The sequence below is a fragment of the Anabrus simplex genome, chromosome 2 (genome assembly GCF_040414725.1).
Source record: "Anabrus simplex isolate iqAnaSimp1 chromosome 2, ASM4041472v1, whole genome shotgun sequence".
NCBI classification, from domain to species: Eukaryota; Metazoa; Arthropoda; class Insecta; order Orthoptera; family Tettigoniidae; genus Anabrus; species Anabrus simplex.
In genome coordinates, this window is record NC_090266.1 from 671,897,277 (window position 1) to 671,923,806 (window position 26,530).

Consider the following 26,530-nt stretch of genomic DNA (forward strand, 5'->3'; position numbering starts at 1 on the left):
TTGATTCCCAGCCAGGTCAGGATTTTAATCGCACCTGATTAATTCTTCTGTCTTGGGGACTGGCTGTTTTTGTTTGTCCCAACACTCTCCTCTTCATATTCAGACAACACACCACACTACCAATCTGTACAGAAATACGCAGAAGTGATTATATCCCTCCATATAGGTTTGGTGTCAGGAAGGGCATTCGGCCATAAAACAGGGTCAAATGACAACAGTCGCACCCGCGGTCCCACAGGTTTTGGAAAAGCAACATAATAAGAATACTATTCTTAAGTAATGGAAAGGAACAAGCAAGTGGAAATCAAGTCATATATAGAAAGATATTGACATTGAAGAGAAATTTACTTGGCTTGTCACATTGCATATTGCTAATTACTCAACAGGGATCCAATTCTATACCATAATGAACACTGTGCCTACTTTTTTCAAGAAAGATATATACTTGTGTATCAGAACTTCATCAAGAGAGTTTTACTCTTGTATCAGAACTAGCAATATCCTTACTTTATCAAGAGATATTTACTTGTGTACCAGAACTCGGAATATTCCTACTTTATAAAGAGATCTTCTTGTGTATCAGAACTAGCACTATCCCTACTTATCAAGAGAGATCTACTTCTACTTGTGTATCAGAACTAGCACTATTCCTACTTATCAAGAAAGATTTACTTGTTTATCAGGTCTAGCACTATGTCTACTTTGTCAAAAGAGATCAACTTGTGTACCAGGACTAGCACTATCATTACTTTATCAAGAAACATATCTACTTTTATATCAGAAGTAGCACTGTTCCTACTTTATCAAGAGAGATGTACTTCTGTTTCAAATTTAGGACTATGCCTACTTTATCAAAAGAGATTTGCTTATGAATCAGAACTAGCACTATCCCTTCTTTATCAAGAGTGATTTTTGTGTATCAAAGGTAGCACTATCCCTACTTTATCAAGAGAGATGTTTGAACATATGAACTAGCAGTAAATTGTTGGCAACTCTGACCCATATATATATACACACAGTAATAATTTTTGTAACTCTAATTAGATCTATCATATATCTATAGACATATTTCCTAAAAGATAATTTTACATTCAGTTGCTGTATCACTTGTGAAATTACAGTGTTTATAATGATATAATTTCAGTCATTTCAAGTGGGAGTAGTTGAAATTATATCAGTTATACTGGGTGTTTTACCTGCCCCTTGCAGTCTAGTTTTATGTAATCTGCCATGTTTACTACAGTTCTGAAATACATTGGTCCCTCTCTCCCAAACCGGGGTAATATAACAAAATGTGTGCTTTTGGGCTAGAAAACAGCAGGAATTGTGAACGCCACTATTAATTCATTATGAATACCCCGAATGAACTTGTAAAACTAGCACAGATATGAAGAACATGCACGTTACAACAGGAGGTGCACACACAGCCAAGGAACAGTTATTGTATGAATTGAGAACTGCCCACTGCATGTCAAGCCTCGCAATAGCTCACTTGGCAGGGGGTTCTGAAAGAGAACAGTACTCGAGGGTTAGGAGGTTCGAATCCCACACAATTATTTTATTTTAAATTTTTAATGTTTTTAGTACTCTGTAATGGCAGTATGGAGTTCACCTTTTTGTTGACAGATGATGGAAAGAATTTTGTAAGTAGAGGGTGCAGCGTATGTGGTGAGAGTTCATTAGTTATCGCTTGTGTGTAGTTAAATGCGTGTTTTGACAGCTGATAGAACACGGTTGGTGTTTCATGATGTTTTGAAACAAGGGTCGCATATTGTTGATGTTGACAGCTGTGAAGAAACTTAAAGCAGATCAGCGCACATGCATTTTTTTTAAATTTGACAAATATACACACAGAACGTGTGAGACTTGTCCATGCACATGTTTCTTGACAGGATGGTGGGAGGCAGCGTATCGAACTCTCACTGTGATCACATGGTCAGAAGTCTTCACTTAGAGTATGCTACCAGCAACTGAAAATGATGGTAGGTTTTTGAAACAAGGAATACATAATTTGAATGTTGACATCTGAGGGAGTTCCTTAGTTACGTAGCTGATATAGTGCATTTTGAGCTAAAGATGACAGCATGAACATGTTTTCAAGTAAGAATGTGTGTTTTGAATTGTGACAGCTGTAAAAAGAGTTCCTGCAAGACCGGGAGAGAGCTCAGTGCAAAGGTCACTTCGTACTTGTTATATCTTTTATAAGAGAGAGAGAGATTTCAAGTTTGCTTTTAAGATTGGAAAAATGTGTTCAAACTCATATTTGCTTGAAAATCGGGTCTGGTTCACCTGCCCCTTGCAACCTAGTTTTATGTAATCTGCCGCATTTACTACATTTCTGAAATACATCGGTCCCTCTCCCTAAACCGGGGTAATATAACGAAATGTGTGCTTTTGGGCTAGAAAACAGCAGCTACCATCAGCTTTTGAGTATTGTGTATGTTGTAGTGTATCTCTCTATATGTTATTAGAAAATGTCTATCATGGAGCAGCCTATTCCAAACTATACTTGCAAGGAGTGTGGAAAAGCTTTTCTTGGAAATTATAACAAGAAGCATCATTGAGATGTCACACACAGTAAATTTTTTCAATGCAAATACTGTGGAAGTCAGTTCAATAATGCTTACACTGGACAATGTCATGAAAAACCTTGTGGTGTAGCTTCAGTGATATCAACATAATATCCATACACATAACAATATTTGATGTAAATTTAAAGAGCCCAAATGTGTTTCAGTAGATACTGATTTCTTTTTGAAAACAGTGCGCAACACACCTGTACAAACTCTTTTTAATTCTACCTCATCATCTAAGCCCTCTACAAGTTCTGTCACACTCAAACATCTCAAGATGCGGCAAACCAGGATGAAGATGATCTCAACACCTCTTTACCATCAAAGTGGATTGAGTTTCTACCCACAGACACCATTGCAGAAACGACCTACTACAACAAAACAAGTTCTACCGTTTTCTACACACGAGCTGTTTGCACACAGTCTTAATATCATCTACAGACCTCTGTTACCGTATGTAGATGTGATGTAGTGGAATGATCTCACCCTATTCTTAGCATGTCTGCAACTGCTAAAAGCATCTCAAGAGAGAGGTCACATAGGGTATGAATAAGAGATTCTGGAAATAGAGAAAGAATTACATCATTGTGGGTATTATTGAGTAATAAAGCAAGACCTCACCTGTAAGCGCTCTCTACAGTACAGCGTAGCACCCTTAACACTTTCCTATATTCCTCTCAATTTATCTTAACGCTTGAGCTTATAGATTTGAGCTCTAGAGACTTATAGTAGACTACAGTCGTTTTACTTCACACGAGGATCAATCACTGGTGTTCAGAACACCTTAGAACTGAGGACTGTCTGTGCTACTAAATCTATATACTCTTTTCACAGAGGTAATGAGCTGGAGCTAATGAGGAGAGGATAATAAGAAGTGAGGTAATGAACAGGCATTTTCTTGCAACTCATCATAAGTCTAAATTCAAGATTATCTCCATTATCACAGCCAGTACGAAAAAACGTCGATATGTGAGAATGAAAGTTTAGACGTTCCCCTAAACTACCATTTCAGCTAGCGTGAATAATATTATTCATGACCTATATGACTGTGCTTTATTCCTAATCTTTACATTGCGAGTATTGTTACATTCTGTTCCTTACAGGTTATGAACTTCATTCCATATTGACAGTTGAACTCTTACAACAAGATAATTTGTTACAATTGTATTGAATAGGATGACATCATGAGAACAGCAAAAGCAGCATATGGAGGAAGAGAAATGAACATGATGTTATTTGCAGATGATATTGTGATTTGGGGAGAAGACAACAGGAAGGTTCAAGAACAGTTGAATGTGGTGAATGGGAAGATTGAAGAATGTGGATTGAAAATAAGTGTAGAAAAGAGTAAAACTCTTGTTATGACTAGAGGGGAGAAAGAAGGGAAAGGTCAGATTAGACTTGCAGACAAGCCCCTGGAAGTAGTGGAAACGTTTAAATACCTGGGGAGTGAATTAATGGAGAATGCTCAACTGGATGCTGAGATTAGTAAAAGGATTCAAGCTGGAAGTTGTTTCTATCATAGTGTAAGAAATATGTTATGGGACAAAGATGTGCCAATGGAAGCAAAGGATACTATGTACAAGATGTATTACGTACCCATAACAACTTACGGAGCAGAAACTTGGACAGTGACAAAGAAGGATCAGAGTCGAATACAGGCAGCCGAAATGAAATTCTTGAGGAGTATGATACAGAAGAGTAGAAGAGACAAAATAAGGAATGAGAAAATCCGGGAAGAAATTGGAGTGGAAAAAATGAATGATAGAATAGAGAAGAGCTGACTAAGATGGTTTGGGCACATAAAGCGAATGAGCGATATGCCAAAAAAGGTGATGGAAATGCAAATCCAAGGAAGGAGAGGCCGTGGACGACCACGATTGAGATGGAAGGATACCATCCAACGCAGCATTATAGAAAGAAACCTGGACTGGGACACACTGTTGGAGGAGGAGTGGTGGAAAGACCCAAGAAAGTGGAGAGGAACCATATTTGCCCCTACCCGGCTACAGCTGGATAAAGGGAAATGAGGAGGAGGAGGAGGAGGAGGAGGAGGAGGAGGAGGAGGAGGAGGAGGAGGAGGAGGAGGAGGAGGAGGAGGAGGAGGAGGAGGAGGAGGAGGAGGAGGAGGAGGAGGAGGAGGAGGAGGAGGAGGAGGAGGAGGAGGAGGAGGAGGAGGAGGAGGAGGAGGAGGAGGAGGAGGAGGAGGAGGAGGAGGAGGAGGAGGAGGAGGAGGAGGAGGAGGAGGAGGAGGAGGAGGAGGAGGAGGAGGAGGAGGAGGAGGAGGAGGAGGAGGAGGAGGAGGAGGAGGAGGAGGAGGAGGAGGAGGAGGAGGAGGAGGAGGAGGAGGAGGAGGAGGAGGAGGAGGAGGAGGAGGAGGAGGAGGAGGAGGAGGAGGAGGAGGAGGAGGAGGAGGAGGAGGAGGAGGAGGAGGAGGAGGAGGAGGAGGAGGAGGAGGAGGAGGAGGAGGAGGAGGAGGAGGAGGAGGAGGAGGAGGAGGAGGAGGAGGAGGAGGAGGAGGAGGAGGAGGAGGAGGAGGAGGAGGAGGAGGAGGAGGAGGAGGAGGAGGAGGAGGAGGAGGAGGAGGAGGAGGAGGAGGAGGAGGAGGAGGAGGAGGAGGAGGAGGAGGAGGAGGAGGAGGAGGAGGAGGAGGAGGAGGAGGAGGAGGAGGAGGAGGAGGAGGAGGAGGAGGAGGAGGAGGAGGAGGAGGAGGAGGAGGAGGAGGAGGAGGAGGAGGAGGAGGAGGAGGAGGAGGAGGAGGAGGAGGAGGAGGAGGAGGAGGAGGAGGAGGAGGAGGAGGAGGAGGAGGAGGAGGAGGAGGAGGAGGAGGAGGAGGAGGAGGAGGAGGAGGAGGAGGAGGAGGAGGAGGAGGAGGAGGAGGAGGAGGAGGAGGAGGAGGAGGAGGAGGAGGAGGAGGAGGAGGAGGATGATGATGATGATGATGATGATGATCTCAAGAATTGAATCCGTTATCTGTGCTCTCTTTTGCAGAATGACCGAAGAAGATTTTACGTCTCATAAACTATATTTTCAGCTTTCGTTGCTTGTTAAGCACAATCAGAATGGCTGCAGTGACCAGCTCCTTCTAACGGCAACCTAAAGTGCCAAGTTGGGAGGCACACTGTGTGCTTTGGACGCTACCATCCAGCACCACAATCCTGTGACGAATGTCCTAACGGAGGCATTTTGACTGGACTGTGTCTCACCCATCTGCTTATTTGGTGCAAGATACCACTGGACTGCAACTTACGTAGCTACCTGGTTTGGACTGAAATTGAATGGAGGCTGGTGGCAAACGGCCGTGTCGACAGCCGCATCCACACCGAGAACCTGTTGCGTAGCTTAGCAACCTCAATCCTGTGTGTGGTGTGAAAAAGTTGTGCAAGATACTTAGTCCATAACCTGGCTAAGAAGGAGGCTTTGAACGCTGTCTTACAAGAAAGCGAGAAGGTTCTGGATTAAAAACAATGGGCAGAAGGAATGAGTGTACATCCTTGGGTGGACAGAGTAGAAATAGTCAAAGCAATTGTAAAAGGTTAAAAAGGTATTTTGAAGTGTAGTGTGACTATCCATGTGGACATTTATGTGGTATTTATTGAATAGGTGGATCAAAAACACCTTTGTTATTTTGGAAATTTTTAGGTAAACTGTAAACTCCAGGCTACTGAAAGGACCTTTGGTGTAGTGACAGTTTGTTTTGTTTATTGTTGGAAAGTCAGAACGTTTCCAGAAGTGATCGCCTTTACACCCCAGTAATATTATGTTAATGGTCGAGTGTGGCTCGACTTTCGGGGGGAGGAAGATGACACAGGTGTAGAATATATTGGAAGTATAAAGTGTTTGTAGTGGATTTTATTTGTAAACCTTTTACATAGTACTTACTGTATGATCTGGAGTGTTGTGCTACAATATTTTATTCCATTCTGGTACCTAACCTGTACAGTGTAAATATTTTTGTAACATATTGTATTTGTAACTAGTAGATTTCATTTCTATATTTACTGGAACTGTCCAGAAAGTTGTGACATGAAGTTTTGAACAGGATGTGTTGGCCTTTGTTAGTTATGTATTCTAGAAAGTATGTTCTGACTATTCTCGAAATGGAAGATTCGCGATCGTATGTATTTGAGAAAGTATTTAAAAATCGCGACCGAAGAAAATGTTGTGATTGGTCAATCTGGGCAAGCTCCTGGGTTCTGATTAGCTACTCCAAGGCCAGGGTTACCTTTAAAAGGGGCTAGGCAGCATTTCGTGAGAGGTCTGAGGATTATGTCTCTGAGCCGTCTTGGTCTTGGCCTGCCGAGCCTGCCAAAGTTTTTGATGTCGTGAAACGTCTCCTCAGTACCAGCATGGGTTGCGTAAGTGTAAGCACTGTTGCTTTCAGTCCGATTTTAAGTCCCATTTAGTTTTCGTTGGTGTATCACAGGAGTTTCCCCTAATCGCCACTCTTTTGATCAGATGTGAAAAGCTAGTTTTGATTTCACTCTGAAACGTAATAGTATTTTGTACTGAGATGTACTTGCTTAACTCTTTGAACTTGTAGGAAGCTCTCGTCAAAGAATTTATAACTTACGGTATGTGTCTCTAAGAACATGTATTTGTATCTTACGAAAAGTGTATCGGTATCTTCCACATTGACTGAAACTGTTCGTAATTTATTTATTTTGTAAAGTCCATTTTGTAAATAATATTTTGAAAATCAAACTTCACTGTTAATTTTTCCAAACCGCAACCTAGACGTATCCATGCCCTTGGTAGGTTCCCAGTTACGTCCCATGTTCCTTGTTTGTCATCGTCAAGTTGCCCTCACTGATATTTACTTCTGCTGTTTTTGCCACAGTTCATTACATGATTATGGTGTGTATAGTGTTTAGGTACCTTGTAATCTGATTTACCTTCCTCCCTTTATCTGTGTTTGTGTAACCGCTGAAGCACCGGTTACAAGAATGCAAAATTCATACTCAGGCTACGTGGATGACATCACTTAAAAAAATCTGCAGTTGTGACCTCACGATAATTTTCTATTTCCTAAATACTCGGGAAATTAAGTCGAGTTTTACAACTACCTTAGCATAAACACTAACAGAGAGTGCACAAAATCTCAAGAATTGAACCCAGGGTTTGTGAACTCTTTAGAAGAATGACCAAAAAATATTTTACTTCTCACAAACTAAATTTTCAGCTGTTGTTGCTGTTGCTAGATAAGCACAATCAGAATTTGTAAACTGATATGCAGGCTACCTAGATGACATTACTTCAGAAAGTCTGCAGCTGTGACCTCATGGTTATTTTATTTTTCCTAAATACTCTGGAAATTAAGTCAAGTTTTACAACTACAGTATCTTAATGTAAACACTAGGGAAGAGTGTGCAAGATCTCAAAAATTGAACCCAGGGTCTGTGCACTCTTCAGCAGACTGACAAAAGAAGATTTTACATCTCACAAACTATAACTACAGCTTCCATTGTTAGATAAGTAAAGTTAGCATTTGTCTGGTGTCAAAGCCATCTTCAGGGCTGCCATCAGTTGTATTCAAACCTACCATCTTCTGAATGCAAGCTCACAGCTGCACAACTCGAAGTGCAGCATGAAAGCCATCTTCAGGGCTGTGGAATTTGAACCTACCATCTCCCAAATGCGAGCTTATAGCTGTGGAACTCTAAAAATATTGTCAAGCAGGGAAAATATTTGCTTTTATTTATTATAGATGTATTCTTTACAGCTCTTACCAGCAAGCTAGGTTACTCATGTGGAGTGTCAGCATTCATTTGCTTGCTGCTGTATCTATGTAGAGGATGTGAGCTTAGCAGAAATTTGAAACTTCCAATCTGCAGGTTGTATGCTTCACTTGCTGAACGTTGCTTGTACAGTGTTCGATCAGACCTTGAATTCACATTCTGTGTGAAAACAAAACATGGAAAACATGTCATATCTAGTGTGGTTAAACAAATTACTAGTTGAATAGTATTGTAATGTTCTAACCACTAGGAATATCGCTCCCTGCAAACAAATGTGAATACTTTCTCACTCCCATCAGGTATTTACTATTGAACAGATCAAACGTTCTTTGGTCACGTTCGATAATAAACACCACTAGTCAGCAGATGGTCTTACTAGCATGTCATGGGGCTATGGTAGAATCTAAGAAGTTTACTAGGCAATCATGTTCGTATCTTTTCTTGTAAGTGCATTTAGAATCGTGAAGCTGCCTCTGTGGATCATTAGTAGAGTGTCGGCCTCCGTATTCCAAGATAGCGGGTTCAAACTCCGCAGAGGTAGTCATAATTTTGAGGGCGGAAAAAAGTCCATGTGACATCCATGTCGTACGATGTTGGCATGTAAAATATCTCTGGTGACACATTCGGTGTTCGTCCAACAAAATTCATTAAAACTCGGCCATAGATACCCAAGCGAGATTCGGATTACTCTGCCGTCTGGTAGGCCTAGAATAAACCAGAATGTCTTAACTGATGAGCAGCCAGCCATGTGGCGTAAAATTGAAATGTCTCCATACAGTAGCTGAAGCAATGCTATTATTATTATTATTATTATTATTATTATTATTATATATATATATAATTCGCTGGGGCCATCAAGGACCACGTTAAGTCTTGTTGCATTTGACACTGAACTTGGCCTTCTTTAGAGACCAAATTTCCCTCATTCTTTGTGAGTGGGCCTGCTTAAGCTCCTCTCTCCAAGGGGCACCGTGTCTTCTCTTCGGTTGCTCGTCTCGGTTTAGCCCGTTCGTCAATATTTTCTTGCGGAAGAGATCTCTGTTAAGGGCGTCTTCAGCTGAGATATGTAGCATTTGCAGGTCGTCTTTGGTATTTCTAAACCAGGGAATTGTGGTTTTGGGGTTTGAATCAAAAAAGTGAAAGATTTCTTTAGTTAACTTTCTACCGTCCATTCTTTTCAGATGACCGTAAAATCGTGCCCGTCTTTTTCTGATTGTGTCGGTAATTTTCTCTATTTTGCTGTAGACTTCCTTGTTGGATCTCTTTTGATGGATCCCATTTCTGTACTTTGATCCCAAGATTCCTCTCACAATTTTGCGTTCTCTTTTCTCCAGTTCTTCAGGGAGTCATTTGTTGGCATTTAGAGACAGGGTTTCGGCTGCATATAGTACTACTGGCTTCAGAACTGTTTCATTGTGACGTATCTTGATGTTTTGGGAAAGGCATTTTTTGTTGTAGATAGTGCGGGATGTTTGGTAGGCTATTTCCAGTTTGCATACTCGCTCCTGAAGTGCTTCTTTGTCCAGTCCATTTTTCATGATGATCTCACCCAGGTATTTGAATTTGTCTACTCGGGTGATGTCCCCGTATTTTGTATGGAGTTTTGGTGGAGCCTCTTTGATGTTAGTCATTAATTCTGTTTTCTCAAACGATATCTGCAAACCAGTTTGTTCGGCAATTTCCTTTAAAATTTCAACTTGAGCTCTAGCGGTTTCTATGTCGTTTGAGAGAACAGCAATATCATCGGCAAATGCTAAACAGTCTGTTGCGATCCCCTTGGATTTGGTTCCTATTCTCAATGGACTGTAGTTGATTTCCTGTAATCTCACCCGCCAGGTTCTGATGATCTTTTCAAGAACACAGTTGAAGAGTATCGGGGATAGCCCATCACCTTGTCGGACTCCTGTTTTGATGTCAAAGGAATGCGAGAGACATCCGTGGAACTTCACCTTGGATTTTGTATCAGTCAGGGTGGCTCTAATTAATGCCAGCAGTTTCAAATCAACTCCATATTCATTTAAGATGTTTAGCAGGACTTCCCGGTCAATGGAGTCGTACGCTTTCTTAAAGTCCACAAAGACAGACACATACTGCTTGGACCTTAGTGTACAATATCTGATGATCGTTTTGAGATTTTGGATCTGTTCAGATGTTGAGCGACCTTTTCTGAACCCTCCTTGGTATTCACCTATTTGATGTTCGACTTGTGCTTCCAAACGCTCCAGGATGGCAAGTGATAGAATTTTGTAAGTCACGGGTAGTAAAGATATTCCTCTGTAGTAGTTGATGTTCTTCATGCTGCCTTTTTTGTGTAATGGATGGATCAAAGCTATTTTCCAATCTTCGGGTAGGGTCTCCTTGTTCCAAATTTCTTCTATTTGCTTTTGCAAGATATCAAGTGATTCCTCTGGGGCATATTTCCATAGTTCTGCTACTACTGAGTCTTCCCCCGGCGCTTTGTTATTTTTGAGACGGGCAATGTGGCGCTTGATTTCATCTCTGTCGGGTGGTCTGGAATCTGGGTACCTGAGTAAGGTTTCCTTGGTCTCAATGGCACTTTGCGGTTTAGAGCAATTAAGTAAATTCTTGAAGTAATCTGCCAGAATGCTGCAATTTTCTTCATTTGACGTCGCCAGTGAGCCGTCCGTTCGCTCAAAGCATAGAGATGGTGGTTTATAGTCAGTGAGTTTGCGTTTGAAGGCTCTGTAGTACTCTCTGCTTTCATTCTTCCTAAAGTTTTGTTCTATCTTTATTATTATTATTATTATTATTATTATTATTATTATTATTATTATTATTATTATTATTATTATTATTATTATTATTATTTCTTCTTCTTCATGGGCAATGGCTGAGTGGCCTAGTAAGTGGTCCTGAGAGTCAGGATACCAGTTGCTATGGAATGGGAGTGGGCATCTCGGACATATTCTGAGTCATGGCCCTCCTTGTGCTCAGGCGCCAGGACTATACAATTCACCGGTGGTCCATAACCGTTACAGGAGAGATCCTCACTTGGACAATGTGCAAGTAGGGTAGCATCCTGCTTCATGAATTTACCAAGCTCAGAACACTTTAAGCAAGCCTCGGACCTATGGGAGTAACGGAGTCCCACTCCCATTTGACAGGTGAGGGACTCCTTGGAAACAACTTGGCGAACGAAATGGAATTCGATGGGGAGCTATCAGTATTAATGGGACTTATGGAACAAAGAAAGTAGAACTGGCTGAGTCAGCAAAGAGGATGCATCTGGATGTGCTAGGAATATTCGGGTAAGGGGAGATAACGAGGAAGAGAGTTGACAAGTTTTATGAAGCATTGAGTAACACCGTTGTCAGGTCAACAGCAAGGATAGGATAGTGCTAATAGGCGACTTCAATGCGAAAGTTGGAAATAGAACTGAAGGATACGAAAAGGTGACTAGTAAATGTGGGGAAGATATGGAAGCTAATGGGGATGGGAAGCGTTTGCTGGAATTCTGTGCTAGTATGGGTTTAGCAGTTACGAATACATTCTGCAAGTATAAGGCTATTCACCGCTAAACATGGGAGGCTAGGGGTACCAGATCTATAACAGACTACATATTAACTGACTTCAAATTCAGGAAGTCTGTTAGGAATGTACAGGTTCTTCTGGGAGTTTTCGATGATACAGACCACTATCTGATCTGTAGTGAACTAAGTATCTCTAGGCCTAAGGTAGAGAAAGTGAAATCTGTCTGCAAACGAATAAGAGTAGAAAATCTCCAGAACAAGGAAATTAGACAGAAGTACATGGATATGATTAGTGAGAAGTTTTGAACAGTAGACATTAAGCAGGTTCAGGATATAGAAAGAGAATGGGTGGCATACAGGGATGCTGTAGTAGAAACAACAAGGGAATGCCTAGGAACGACTGTGTGTAAAGATGGGAAAAAGCGAACATCTTGGTGGAATGATGAAGTGAGAGCAGCTTGTAAACGTAAAAAGAAGGCTTATCAGAAATGGCTCCAAACAAGGGCTGAAGCAGACAGGGATTTGTACGTAGATGAAAGAAACAGAGCGAAAGAAATAGTTGTTGAATCCAAAAAGAAGTCGTGAGAAGATTTTGGTAACAACCTGGAAAGGCTAGGTCAAACAGCAGGGAAACCTTTCTGGACAGTAATAAAGAATCTTAGGAAGGGAGGGAAAAAGGAAATGAACAGTGTTTTGAGTAATTCAGGTGAACTCATAATAGATCCCAGGGAATCCCTGGAGAGGTGGAGGGAATATTTTGAACAGCTTCTCAGTGTAAAAGGAAATCATCCTGGTGGTGTTGCGAACAGCCAAGCTCATGGGGAAAAGGAAAATATTGTTGGTGAAATTACGGTTGAGGAAGTGGAAGAGATGGTAAATAAACTCCATTGTCATAAAGCAGAAGGAATAGATGAAATTAGACCTGAAATGGTGAAGTATAGTGGGAAGGCAGGGATGAAATGGCTTCATAGAGTAGTAAAATTAGCATGGAGTATTGGTAAGGTATCTTCAAATTGGACAAAAGCAGTAATTGCACCTATCTATAAGCAAGGGAACTGGAAGGATTGCAACAACTATCGAGGTATCTCATTGATTAGTATACCAGGCAAAGTATTCACTGGCATCTTGGAAGGGAGGGTGCGATCAGCCGTTGAGAGGAAGTTGGATGAAAACCAGTGTGGTTTCAGACCACAGAGAGGCTGTCAGGGTCAGATTTTCAGTATGCGTCAGGTAATTGAAAAATGCTACGAGAGGAATAGGCAGTTGTGTTTATGTTTCGTAGATCTAATGAAAGCATATGACAGGGTACCGAGGGAAAAGATGTTCACTATACTGGGGGACTATGGAATTAAAGGTAGATTATTAAAATCAATCAAAGGCATTTATGTTGACAATTGGGCTTCAGTGAGAATTTATGGTAGAATGAGTTCTTGATTCAGGGTACATACAGGGGTTAGCCAAGGCTCCAATCTTTCACCTTTACTGTTCGTAGTTTACATGGATCATCTGCTGAAAGGTATAAAATGGCAGGGAGGTATTCGGTTAGGTGGAAATGTAATAAGCAGTCTGGCCTATGCTGACGACTTGGTCTTAATGGCAGATTGTGCCGAAAGCCTGCAGTCTAATATCTTGGAACTTGAAAATAGGTGCAATGAGTATGGTATTAAAATTAGCCTCTCGAAGACTAAATTGATGTCAGTAGATCTTCAACTTCCAATCCCTACTCATAATAATAATAACTGAATAATTGAATAATAAGAATTGAATGTCAGATTGGTGATACAAAGCTAGAACAGGTCGATAATTTCAAGTATTTAGGTTGTGTGTTCTCCCAGGATGGTAATATAGTAAGTGAGATTGAATCAAGGTGTCGTAAAGCTAATGCAGTGAGCTTGCAGTTGCAATCAACAGTATTCTGTAAGAAGGAAGTCAGCTCCCAGATGAAACTATCTTTACATCTGTCTGTTTTCGGACCAACTTTGCTTTACGGAAGCGAAAGCTGGGTGGACTCAGGATATCTTTTTCATAAGTTAGAAGTAACAGACATGAAAGTAGCAAGAATGATTGCTGGTACAAACAGGCAGGAACAATGGCAGGAGGGTACTCGGAATGAGGAGATAAAGAGTAATTTAGGAATGAACTCGATGGATGAAGCTGTACGCATAAACCGACTTCGGTGGTGGGGTCATGTGTGGCGAATGGAGGAGGATAGGTTACCTAGGAGAATAATGGACTCTGTTATGGAGGGTAAGAGAGGGAGATGTAGACCAAGACGACGATGGTTAGACTCGGTTTTTAATGATTTAAAGATAAGAGATATAGAGCTAAATGAGGCCACTACACTAGTTGCAAATTGAGGATGGTCGCGATGTTTAGTAAATTCACAGAGGCTTGCAGACTGGACGTTGAAAGGCATAACAGTCCGTAATGATTATGTATGTATTTATTATGATTATTATTATTATTATTATTATTATTATTATTATTATTATTATTGTTGTTGTTATAGAATCATGATAAGGGCTTGGAAGTTGAAGATCTATAAATTGCTTAAAAAGGATCTTTAAAAAGACCTAAATATATTCAAAAAATAGGACCTGAAATCTGGCAAAAAGGACGTAAGAATGCGACCCAAATTCTTTCATAATTTTTGTTATAATTGTATGTTTAATGGAGAAATATAATGTGTAAAAATACAAAATTATGGTGGTATGTTACATACAGTGCAAAAATATAGCCAGTGAGTGAAATACTTCTTCCTTCAGACATTATATATTTTGAGATTAACAACATTTAAAGAAAGAAATTCAGCGTTTGTTAAAAAAAGTACTTGCAGAATTTAGAATGATATGTTTTTTCCACCTGGAATTAATTCATTGAATCCGCAATGGACATCCTGGAGAAGGAAATTGAAATTAGTATAACTGGAATCATATTTCGTTTTACCACACTAGGGTAACAGAAACTGGAATTCAGAAATCTTACCTTAGTTGGCTTTGCAGTACATCACAGTAGTTACCTCCAGGTTCTTGGGTGGAAAGGATCGTCTGTTTTCAGACAGCACATTGCAAAACATTGAGAAACTTTCTCTCCTCATCAACAGATGTTAAGGGTTCATATTTGAAGCAAGTGAGCTCTTTCACTTCAAAAACATTTACATCTAAATTTTCTCCTTTCAATATTTTACTTATCTCGCACATAACGTGATACCCTTGGTTTTTTCAAGCATTAGTTTCATTTTCTCTCTTACTAGAGGAAAGATGGATGAACTAATGATGATTTGAATTGAGAATGGGCAGTACAAATGTAGTCTAAGAAAGGTACAGTTGCAAAATAAAAGCCGTTATGACCTAAAAAAAAAAAGACTAAAAATTACCTATATGTCAAGAAATGCCAAAATAGGCAAAAAAAAAAAGGACAAATAAAACCCACCATTTTCTGGCCTACAATGACCCAGAATGAACATACTGTATATTATGTTGGGCCTCGTCATCGGACACTTGAGAAAAGAAGGACTTTTCCTCAACTTCCAAGCCCTAATCACGAGATAGCAAGAAACTTCGTACATACAGTCTTGCACTGACAGATATTTACTATCGAACAGATCAGATAGTCCTTTTCCTAGCATTGCTTCACTGTAATGTTTTTTCTTCTACCGAGGGTCAATTAGAATGATGCTATTTGTTTTACGTCGCACCGACACAGATAGGTCTTATGGCGACGATGGGATGGGAAAGGCCTAGGAAGTGGAAGGAAACGGCCGTGGCTCTAATTAAGGTACAGCCCCGGCATCTGCCTGGTGTGAAAATGGGAAACAACGGAAAACCATCTTCAGGGCTGCCGACAGTGGGGCTCGAACCCAGTATCTCCCGATTACTGGATACTGTATATCTCAAATATTATAGTAATATTTGAGATATAAGTCAACTTCAATACAGAACCAAAATGAGAATAGTTACTGGATACTGGCCACACTTAAGCGACTGCAGCTATCGAGCTTGCTGAGGGTCAGTTAGAAAGCATGGGTTGACAACCGTAATCTTCCGAGCTGTGTCTGACTCTTCACTTTCTTGTCTGTTCTCTTTTGATCAATTATTGTTCTCTTCCATTCCTAACCTTGCAACCATTCCAACCCTAAGAAATCAACCTTGTCCTATAACGGTGTGAATACTTTTGGATGTTCAATAATAAATACCATTCATCAGTAGCGTGTAATGAATTATACTTATAAAAACAGTGAGTCATGGATAAAAGTTTGCTTGGGGAGTGCTTCCTTTTTTAATTTGACAGAGCACATGCTAGTTGAGACTTGCCTGTGCACTGAGATATCTTTTGAGCGAGGGCACACATGGTTTGAATGTAGATCACTGAGAGAGGACCATCTACATATGACCCTCAGTGCGAGGTCTTGCAGTAATCATGTGGCTCAGTGCACTAAGTCACTCTGCTCAAATTGAGGACTGCTAAAGAGACTGGCAGTTTCTGTGGTGGACCGAAGAATGGTCCGGGGGGAGATCCCTCTCTCCCCCAATTTCATTTTGGTGGTTGATGGTCTGGGGTGGGAGACCTGTCTCCTGCAAAACTGGTTACCAACCTGACCGATGGGCTCCTCCAGGGAGCTTGTGAGGTTAGGTTAGGCTAGGTTAGCTTATGACATCATGGCATTGTCGGAGGTGATTGATCGTGCTGACGTCTGAACCATGCAAAAATGCTGACTCAGCAGAAAATGGGCAGTAGCTTACAACTGCCCTTACACATACTACTGACAGACTTTGACTGTCACAAGTGGGGAAATCAAGTGGAAATATTACAGGTATTTCTGAGGACTTAAATTGTGTGGTTAGCCCACAGGCTTTAGTTGTAGATATTTATTACTGTCTAGAAATTTTGCCTTGCAAGTACACTGAATAACTATTTCTTGGCACTGAACTTTGTATATCTACTCAGACATTAAGAAACATTATGCAAAATGCTGATCTTCATTCTTGAATATAAGGGTCTTACACTTCACCACCATAGAGTAATTTGCTGTTGGACCTAACATCATACAGGTTAGACTGATCAGCATTGGTGCAAGGTATCTGGTTACTGACAAATGTCAGCCACGATGATGTGAGAATCCAAAAATGCTGATCCAGTCAGCAAGCGCAAGTGGTTGCAGACATGGCGAGATTTTATGCCTCTTGGTCATTCTTTTTATGTATGTAATCTATACTGTTGCAATATTCTTTCTGTTTTAATTTAAAATATATTAATTACTGTACTTAACTTCTTTTATTTTAGTTTTCATTATACTTTGTTTATAAGTAATTTGTGTTCATCTCCTTTCAAATAGAGTTCTTGTGTCGTCTTCGCTCATCTTGTGAACACCCAATTCAATGCCGCCTTGGACTTCCTGTCCACAATTCCAGGCCCACATGGTGGATCAGCTTTAGATTTTGTTATGAATGTGTGGACTTGCAATCAATGCGACTTTTTTGGGTATGAGCGAATAATAAGGTATGTAAATACTAATCACATATTTTGAATAAAGTATATTTTTGATCAGTCTTATGACTCACCGAAACCCCTGAAGTTCTTGTTTACAGTAACTTTCACTGTTTCAGTTAAGGGCACCATTTTAAAGATATTATCTTTTTTTTTTTTTTAAAGACAATGGCCATTTATTTCTTCTTCTAGATTGAACCGTTTTGTTGTTTTCTGTAGATTCTGTATAGTTTGCCAACGTTTTGAATACATTGCGGAATGATTAGCTGTCTGGGAAACTGATTACCTCAGACTGAGTAGGGTTTTATCAATCGCCTTGATCAAGAATACTGCAATGTATTTGAAACGCTGGCAAACTGTACAGAATGTACAGACAACACGGTTCAACCCAGAGGAAGAACTAAATAACTTTACATAGCTTAGAAGCTTCACATATAAGAAAGGCAACGGTCATTGCTTTGAACGTTACAGTATTACAATAACATTTTCTTGCTTGTTCATTATACAGTTCCTTGCTGTTGTAAGAGGAGCACATGTCTAATAACAGATGGTACACTTTATTTCATCTTTGGAACGGTTTATAGCTACTATACGTTTAGATGATAATGATGGTGGTGCTTGATTTTTTTTAAGGGGCCTAACATCTAGGTCATCAGCCCCTAATGGTATGAAATGTAATGACAGTTTAAAAGTTCAAAATCATCCACTGAGCAGAATAAAAAAATGTGATGAAGAATGAATGGATGGATATGAATTTAAAGCAGTCAGTGGATCCAACCCAGAAACTATCATAAAAAATAGCATTACTGACCAAGGGACTGCTTCTAAAGCTATAATCCTGAATCGAGGATGCTTGTTGTCTAAAGGGATCCAAAATCCAGGTCAACGGCCCCTCATAATGGTACTTATCGCTAGTAAAGTAGAACCATGGTATTTGTCATGTTGCGGTACTATTCAAAAGATACGTAGACTCACAGTGTTTCACACATTATGGCACTACTCACAAGTATTGTACGTCACACAGGTAACGCAGACCTATGGTGTGTCTCACATAATGGCACCACTCATAGGCAATGCAAATCCATGGTGTTCCTCACTTAGGTGTACTAATCACGGGTGCCGGTATTCCCGTGGTATTCCTCATATAGTGGATGCTAATTACAGGCAACGCAGACCCACGATGTCGCTCATATAGTGGTTCTAATCACAGGCAGCGCCCAGACACGTGGTGTTTCTCACAATGGTACTAATTGCGGGTACTGGAATCCCACAGTGAACCACTGTCTGCTGCTACTAATCACAAACCTATTGTGTACCTAACATAGTGGTATTACTCACAAGTAAAGGCAACCATTGGTGTTCCCTGCTTGATGGTACTAATCACCAGTAGTTTCATGGTTCTAATGCATTCATCTCTTGGTCACTGCTTTTAGTTGTCTCTTATGACAGGCAGGGGATACCTTTGGTGTATTCTTCGTCTGCGTACCCCCACCCACGGGGGGTACTATACGTTTAGAACTCTACTCTGTCCTTGGTATTTTCTTTACGTACTGGGTGAGGAAATCTGTCCTCAAGACGTTCTGTGTGTGTAATACTTACCTAGCGTTCATAGGACCTCTAGTCCGTCCTAAGAGTAGCCATTTGAGGCTAACATGCAGTTGTATGTTTTGGTAATATTTATATATGCTGGATGCATGTATTTGGTACTTTTTATTACATTACATATTATTTATCAAATTTTGAAAATAAAAGACTGCTTCGACACAATTGTAAATCTTAGACATAAGTAGGAGGTCATCATTGGGGTCTCGTTGTGGGGTAGTAGGTGTGGCACCTTGGGCAGGATGCCACATATGATGATGTGGTGAGTGGAGTGGCTATGTTAATGAGATAATGAGTTGTGGGTGAGGGGGAGTGTGTGTCAGCCATTTTTTTAGTGACAGTGAGGGATGACTGTGTTTGTGACGTGTTATTGTGGTAGACAGACATGATCCTTGTTCGGCTATATTTGTCGCTGAGAACAACTTGTCAGTGACGAATGATGAGGACAGCTGTGTATTTGTGGCTTGTGTCTTGTTCTTGGACTGCTGTGAATTGAAGAAAAGGCTGGGTTCGCATTTCAAACTTGCTGTCTTCGGAATGTTTTAGTCATACTAACAATACAACTATAAATTTTGTGTTACGTATGGGATTTGAACCCACAGAAGAATGGCGCATCTATGAGAATCGTACCTTACCTGGGGGCCATTTTCTTTTTGTTGACAGTGAGGAATGATGGGGGCAACTGTCTATTTGCTGCTTGTGTCTTGTTCTTGGAATGCTGTGGATGGGAAAAAAAGGCTGGGTTCACGATTCAAACTCGCAGTCTTCGGCTTGTGTGGTGGGGTTTCTTTTGAAAAATAATCTATGTTTGAGTCATCCTAATAATAAAGTAACCTCTATACAGGCCATGAAGGCACAAGGAAGAGTGGAAAGCAAAGGCTTCCATGATCCATAACCTTAGCACTTTTGTGTTTTGTGTTACACATGAGATTCGAACCCCCTATGCCTGTGTGTGTTTTGTTTGTTGTTCCTGCTGACGTACTGCACGGAGCCACCAGCATATGAAACATATGTTAAGCTCTGTGGAGAAAGTTTTTAGGTTTGTTTCAGGTCTTGCGACCTGAGGATAAGATAACTTCAGAATGTTGAATCCTCCTAAGGAACATGATGTTGAGCAAACGCAAAGTTCAGTGAATGTGAAGCCGAATTAATATGATGTTGAGTGACTGAAAAATACTGGCATTACTGCATCTCTAAAACATAAGTAATTGCAGCTCCATTTTAAAGTCAATCAAGTTATCTTCTTTATCTCTGATCTCATTGTGTATTTTTTCAATTTTGTCAAACACGGGTACAAATAGTGAAAATGTTAGGGCTGCCAAATTCAGCATCCATAATAAAAGAAGCAATAAGGTTTGTTTCCCTGTGATTGTGGTGACCATCCTTCTCAAGCATACCATCTGCCAAGTTAAAATGTACTTAAATCATCTCAATCATCATCATTTTACAGTTCCAGTTTCCCGAGTACTGTTGGCAAGCCTCTTCCATTCTGTCTTGTTGAGATACCTTCTGTTGTTAATGATGTCCTCTAGTGTCCTTCCCCGATCTGCAATGTCCATCTTTACGATGTCCATCCAGTGGGTTCTTGGTCTTCCCACCATCCATTTCCCTGCCACATGTCTCTCCAAGTTAACATATGCTGTCCTTGTTGGCTCCATCCTCATTACATGCCCAAACCATCTCAATCTGGACATGTTGACCCAATCTAAGAATGATGTACCAATCCCAGCTTCCTTCGTAACCTCATCATTCCTTAACTTGTCCAGCTATACACTATACTTGGTGCACATCAATCTCTCAACTTACTATAGGCCTATATTTGTTGATTGCTTTTAAAGAAAACTGTAACTGTTTGGTAGGTTAATCCAAAGTGTTTCCTTTCCACATATTGTAAACATGATTAGGTTAAATTTGCCTGTCCATCCATGAAACTACTTTGTTTTCACATGTTATCACTAAGGTTCAGAAGTTGAGGTAAAGTCATATTTCTTTCCTGAGCTCATTTTACCCAAAATCTGAAAAATAAGTGTGAATGACAGGTCCCTGGCCCCGATTAAAGCAATTTGATGTTGCATATAAATGCAGCTTTTTTGTTTTGGTCATATTTTGCACATTTTTAAAATATAAAGTTATATTTGGTTATAATTTTTTTTTAAACTGAGGCATCGTTAATGAGGTACGTGTTACCTGCGTCAAGTTTCAAACACAGGATTTCCAAATAGAGTAGTAGATATATTTTTCTTTCTTTTCTTGAAACAGACAGGTAGCAAATTTAGAAGACCTGATTCCAAGAAGTAACTGCTCTAGGGACGTCTTTAAGCACATCTTTCTAGATAGGTTAGATTGTGACACGATACATGTGAGCTTGTGGAACGTGACGAGAGTGTGTTTTCGCCTTTGAATACAATGTCAATTCAGTAGATATATTTAGCTCAGAAGCAATTAGCAAACAAGGAAATGCCATGTTATCTTTCGCCCAGTTCATCCTTCACTAGTCCAGTTAGAGCTCCCTTCCCCTTTCATTACCAACGAATTTCAACAGATTGGTCAAATTTTAGTACTTCAGTGAACATCGTCATGCCAAAAGTAAAGTACAGTGAAGGTGTGAAATTAAGAAATTATGTGAAAGGGTTCTGTGGAGAGATCTTTAGTCGATCCTGGACAAGACAACATTACAATAAATTTATTTGTCCTCCTGTTATAAAGACACAGTTTGAAAAATTATTATTAGCATAGGCTACAGTAGCATTTGGGTATCCATTGATGCAACTGGGGATGTTTATGGGAGGTATGTTGCAAATTTTATAATTAGCACGCTTGTCGTGGATTGTCCAGGTGATGTATACAGGGTGGCCCACTTAAACCTTTCACCGCAGTTGTATCTGGAACAACAAGAGATATTGAAAAATGACTTTCACGGGCATGAAGGGAGGGAAGGGGCTAATTAAAGTATGTGCTATGAGCCAGTCAAAAACGTAGTATAAGTGCGGCCAGTGTCCAGTATTCGGGAGATTAGGTTCGAACCCCACTGTCGGCAGCCCTGAATATGGTTTTCCGTGGTTTCCCATTTTCACACCAGGCAAATGCTGGGGCTGTACCTTAATTAAGGCCACGGCCGCTTCCTTCCCACTCCTAGCCCTTCCCTGACCCATCGTCGCCATAAGACCTATCTGTGTCGGTGCGACGTAAAACAACTACAAAAAAAAAACCGTAGTAAAATAGTATTTTCAACATAAACTTAGGTTTTTTAAATGGACACCCTGTATTATTTCTAGCATAACCGTTAACATGAAAAATCACATAAGTAACGGCGTTTGTTTCATAGCCATAGGTCAATTACATCCCGAGATATTGCAACGTGAAGTTGACGCTTGAGATAAACGAAACGTGCAGCAGCTGCACATCCCGAGACTGCAGCGCGAACCTCACGTGCCTCTAATCGCGATGTGATTGACGTACTACGATGCGACAAGCGTTGTACTTAATGCTATTTGCACTTTTATCAAGAGGGATGAAAATAAGAGAAGGGTTTCCTGCCACAGCAGAAGGATATGTAAATAACGGTTTCTCTCTTGCGTGTTTTATTTACCTACACAGTACAGTGCAGTACTCTGTATTGTACTACTTCAGAATATACATTATTCGTACAGCAAAGTTACTGTAACGAATTTTAATGTCACCGGTCAGTGTAAGCCGACCCATTACACTACCCAATACACCCCTCGTCTCTGAAGGTCTGCACTGGAACGGAACGATATGACATCACCGCTGTGTAGTGTGCGAAAGGTTCTCTACGAAGAAGGTTGACTAGTTGGAGGTACGTTCGGGTAAATGACAGTGGTGTACTGTACACAGTAATTGGTATCAATATTTTAAACATGGCATTAATGTAACTGTCCATCCTTTCTAGGCATTTGACATGGGTTTCACTAAGGGAGAAAAGGTTGACATTGTTCCGCATGAATATGGCACACGAGCAGCACAACTGTATGCACAGCGTTACCCGAATAGACATCATCCAACCCGTCCTACCTTCACTAATGTTGTTACAAGACTTCGCGTGACAGGAAGCTTGTTTCCACGACCTCGGGTCCGAAGCAAGAGAGTATAACATGAAGCAGCAGAAGTCGCTGTTCTGGCAGCCGTTGCAATAAATCCTCATGCCAGTTCTCTTGAAATAGAAAGACAGATTGAAATCCCTTGAACAAGCGTGCTACGCATTCTTCACAGGCATAAATACCACCCATACCACCTGTCACTACATCAAGAGCTTCACGGCAATGACTTTCAAATTCGTCTGGAATACTGCCAGTGCATTCTGCAGCAAGGCCATGATGTTATGCGTAGAGTACTGTTTACCGATTAAGCCACGTTTGCAAACCATGGGAACATCAACTTACACAATGTGCATTACTGGGCAACGGAAAACCCACATTGGATTCGTCAGGTAGACCATCAACGTCAGTGGAGCATCAATGTATGGTGTGGCATTGTAGGACAGCACATCATTGGCCCGTATTTCATTGATGGCACTTTGACTGGGTGAAAGTACAGGCAGTTATCGAGACGTACCTTACCTGTATTACTGGAAGGCCTACCTCTGAATTTGCGTCAAATAATGTGGTATCAGCATGGTGGATGCCCTGCACATAATGCCATAGTGGCCAGAAATGCACTAAATCAACAGTTCCCAAATCGATGGATAGGATGAGGCAGTCCTGTTCAGAGATTTCCAGCACGATCGCCGGACCTCACCTAATTAGATATTTTTCTTTGGGGACATTTGAAAAATGTGGTGTATCAGCAGGTTCCAACAACAAGGGACAACATGAAAGACCGTATCACCGCTGCATGTGCTGCAATAACACCAGAAATACTGGCAGCAGTGAGTCAATCCGTGTTGGAGCGTGCACAGCTGTGTTGCCATGTAAATGGTGATCACTTTGAACATGCTTGGTATAGTTTCTGTTGTGAGAAATCTACCGGCGTACATGTTTGTGTGTTTCTGAGAATTTTGTTCGTTTTGTACGTACTACTGTACAAACATCGTTTATGTCATCACTTCACCATGTGCGATGTAGTATTTAAAAATGTTCAGTAACATGCCCTGTACTTGTCATGTAACATTATGTAATTGACTTCCAGCATTTTCCCCCTCTACTAGATCCTCTGTCAGCGATTGATTTTGTAATACCCCAACCAGTGATATTCAATTGCATTACTGTTATGTCTATTCCAGTACTGCACAGTAGTAGAGATCAATAGAACATGAACGAACAATTCCTTTCCTTATAATTCCATTGTGTGTGACTGGAAATAGGTATTGTTTCAAGCCTCTTCATAACAGTGCAAATAACATTAAGTACAGCGCCTGTCGCATTGTAGTACGGCAATCATATCACGAGTAAGAGGACCCTGAGGTTAGTGCTGGACTCTCAGGATGTGCAACTGCTGCGCGCTTTGTTTATCTCAAGCGTCAACTTCACGTTGCAATATCTCGGGATGCAATTGACCTACTGCGATGAAACAAACGCCATTACTTATGTGATTTTTCATGTTAACGATTGCGCATGAAATAATACAGGGTGTCCATTTAAAAAAAATGTAAGTTGATGGTGAAAATACTATTTTCCTACGTTTTTGACTGGCTCATAGTACTTACTTTAATTAGCCCCTTCCCTGCCTTCATGTCCGTGAAAGTCATTTTTTTAATATCTCTTGTTGTTCCAGATATATCTGCGGTGAAAGGTTTAAGTGGGCCACCCTGTATATATTTCATTCAGAGGTTCTAGGTGCGGCTAACCATTCCACAATTGCAGTATATTTTGACTATGCCATGAAGATTTTGTGGGATGGTAAAGTTAAGTGAGAATGAATCTTTTTGTTTGTAACTGATGCTGCACCATACATGGTGATGAAAACAGCAAGGGGACTTAAGGTAGTCTACCCAAAAATAGTCCACTTAACACTATCACTACCAGACCACATTTATGTACATGTCCCTGGAAAGCAGGCATTTTCTGTTATATTTAAATTTATTTGGTGTTGTAATTATACTACAAACTTTTATATCATTTTGAGGGTCTATTCTTCTGCAATAACATATAAATAAAAAAACACAATCTCAAATTTTACAGGGGATTTTTCAACCACATAAATGTTGCAAAAAATTCCAACAAAGGGTCGCTGTTCATAAAATTGTATCATTTCACTTATTATCACTAAACCCATGGCGCAACAGCCCCGAAGGGCCATGGCCTACCAAGCAGCCACTGCTCAGCCTGAAGGCCTGCAGATTATGATGTGTCGTGTGGTCAGCATCACGAATCATCGCGGCCATTTTTCTAGGCTTTCTAGATCTGAACCACCATCTAACCGTCAGATACTGTAGCTCCTCAATTGTAATAACGTAGGCTGAAGGGACCTCAAACAAGCCCATAGCTCCAGGTAAAAATCCATGACCTGGCTGAGAATTGAACCCAGTGCCTCCGGGTAAGAGGCAAGCACGCTGCCCTTACACTGTGGGGCCAGCACACTTATTATCAGTACGGATTCAATTTATAGCATGTTTTACACTATGATTATTGTTTTAAGTACATTACTGTACAGAATCGTATTGTTTCTTCGTATGATAAATTTTGAAGCATGGCGCCATACACAACGCAGCACCACAATGCTCTCACTGGTTGCGTGTCTCCTTTACAAGGAGTTTTCCCACTTCATTTCTTACTTCTTGTGCTGTAAACGTGGCATATCCTAACAGCATACTTCTTGGTTGTAGAAGAAAGTACTCAAACCACTAACTATGCATAAGCCTGGAGTTGATTTGAGTGATCAACGCATTCAGTATAACAGAATTGTGAAGTGTTAGAGGAAATTGTACTGTTTTGTTAACGCTCATTATTTCGATACACCATGCTTATTGTATACGGTAGTATTTTTCAAGTCCATACCTTAAAATATATCAGCATCTAGTTCCTCATACTTCAAATCATCCACATCGTCATTTAAATTAGCGAAACAATCCTCAATATCATACCACGATAAACTTTGGTGAGCTTCCATTTCCACTTGCGTGCTCAGTGAAGTGGCGCGATAACACTTTCATGAGAAAGGCGTGTCCTTGAAAATATGTCAACTAGAGTGTTGTCTTTTGCCCAGTTTTGTTACTAACAGTATGAGGCATAGTCCTCCCATGTTCAGACCCATAGAAGCACCGCTTAGCAAAATAACATTAGTTTAAATGAGCGACCCCATAGAAGCTACGGGCTTGACAATTTTTGGGAGGAAGACGGCCTGTAAAATCTACGGGCTTGGTAGTGAGAATGTTAACATGTCTTGCTCAGAGGTTGCTCAGTATTGCTGAAGGAATACAGCATAAGTTTTCTGATGTTGACTGGTTAATATCAAGCTTTAAGAAAATATTTGTGAAGGCTCCACTGAGGGTGGGAAAATTCAAAGATCATGCACCATTGCTTCCTCCTCAGCCAGTGCTGACCTGATGGGGAACGTGGCTTAACGCAGTGAAGTACTACTGTGAACACTGTGAAACTATGCAAGAAATTGTTTCTGCTTTTGACAGTAGTAAGGCATCGTCAATAAAAATTGCACATGAATATTTTCCAATGATTTGTTGGAA

The 26,530-nt window shown here is 40.6% G+C and overlaps 1 protein-coding gene across 3 annotated transcripts in view; it reads left to right on the top strand.

Annotated features, from left to right (window-relative positions):
- Nucleotides 1–26,530, top strand: part of Ipo9 (Importin 9) — an 839,375-nt gene that overhangs the window by 470,244 nt on the left and 342,601 nt on the right. For all 3 annotated transcript variants that reach the window (XM_067141231.2, XM_067141230.2, XM_068226247.1), the window contains one exon: nt 17,138–17,301. In XM_067141231.2, coding sequence (XP_066997332.2) covers nt 17,138–17,301 — 164 coding nt within the window. The remainder of the gene's footprint in view (nt 1–17,137; nt 17,302–26,530) is intronic.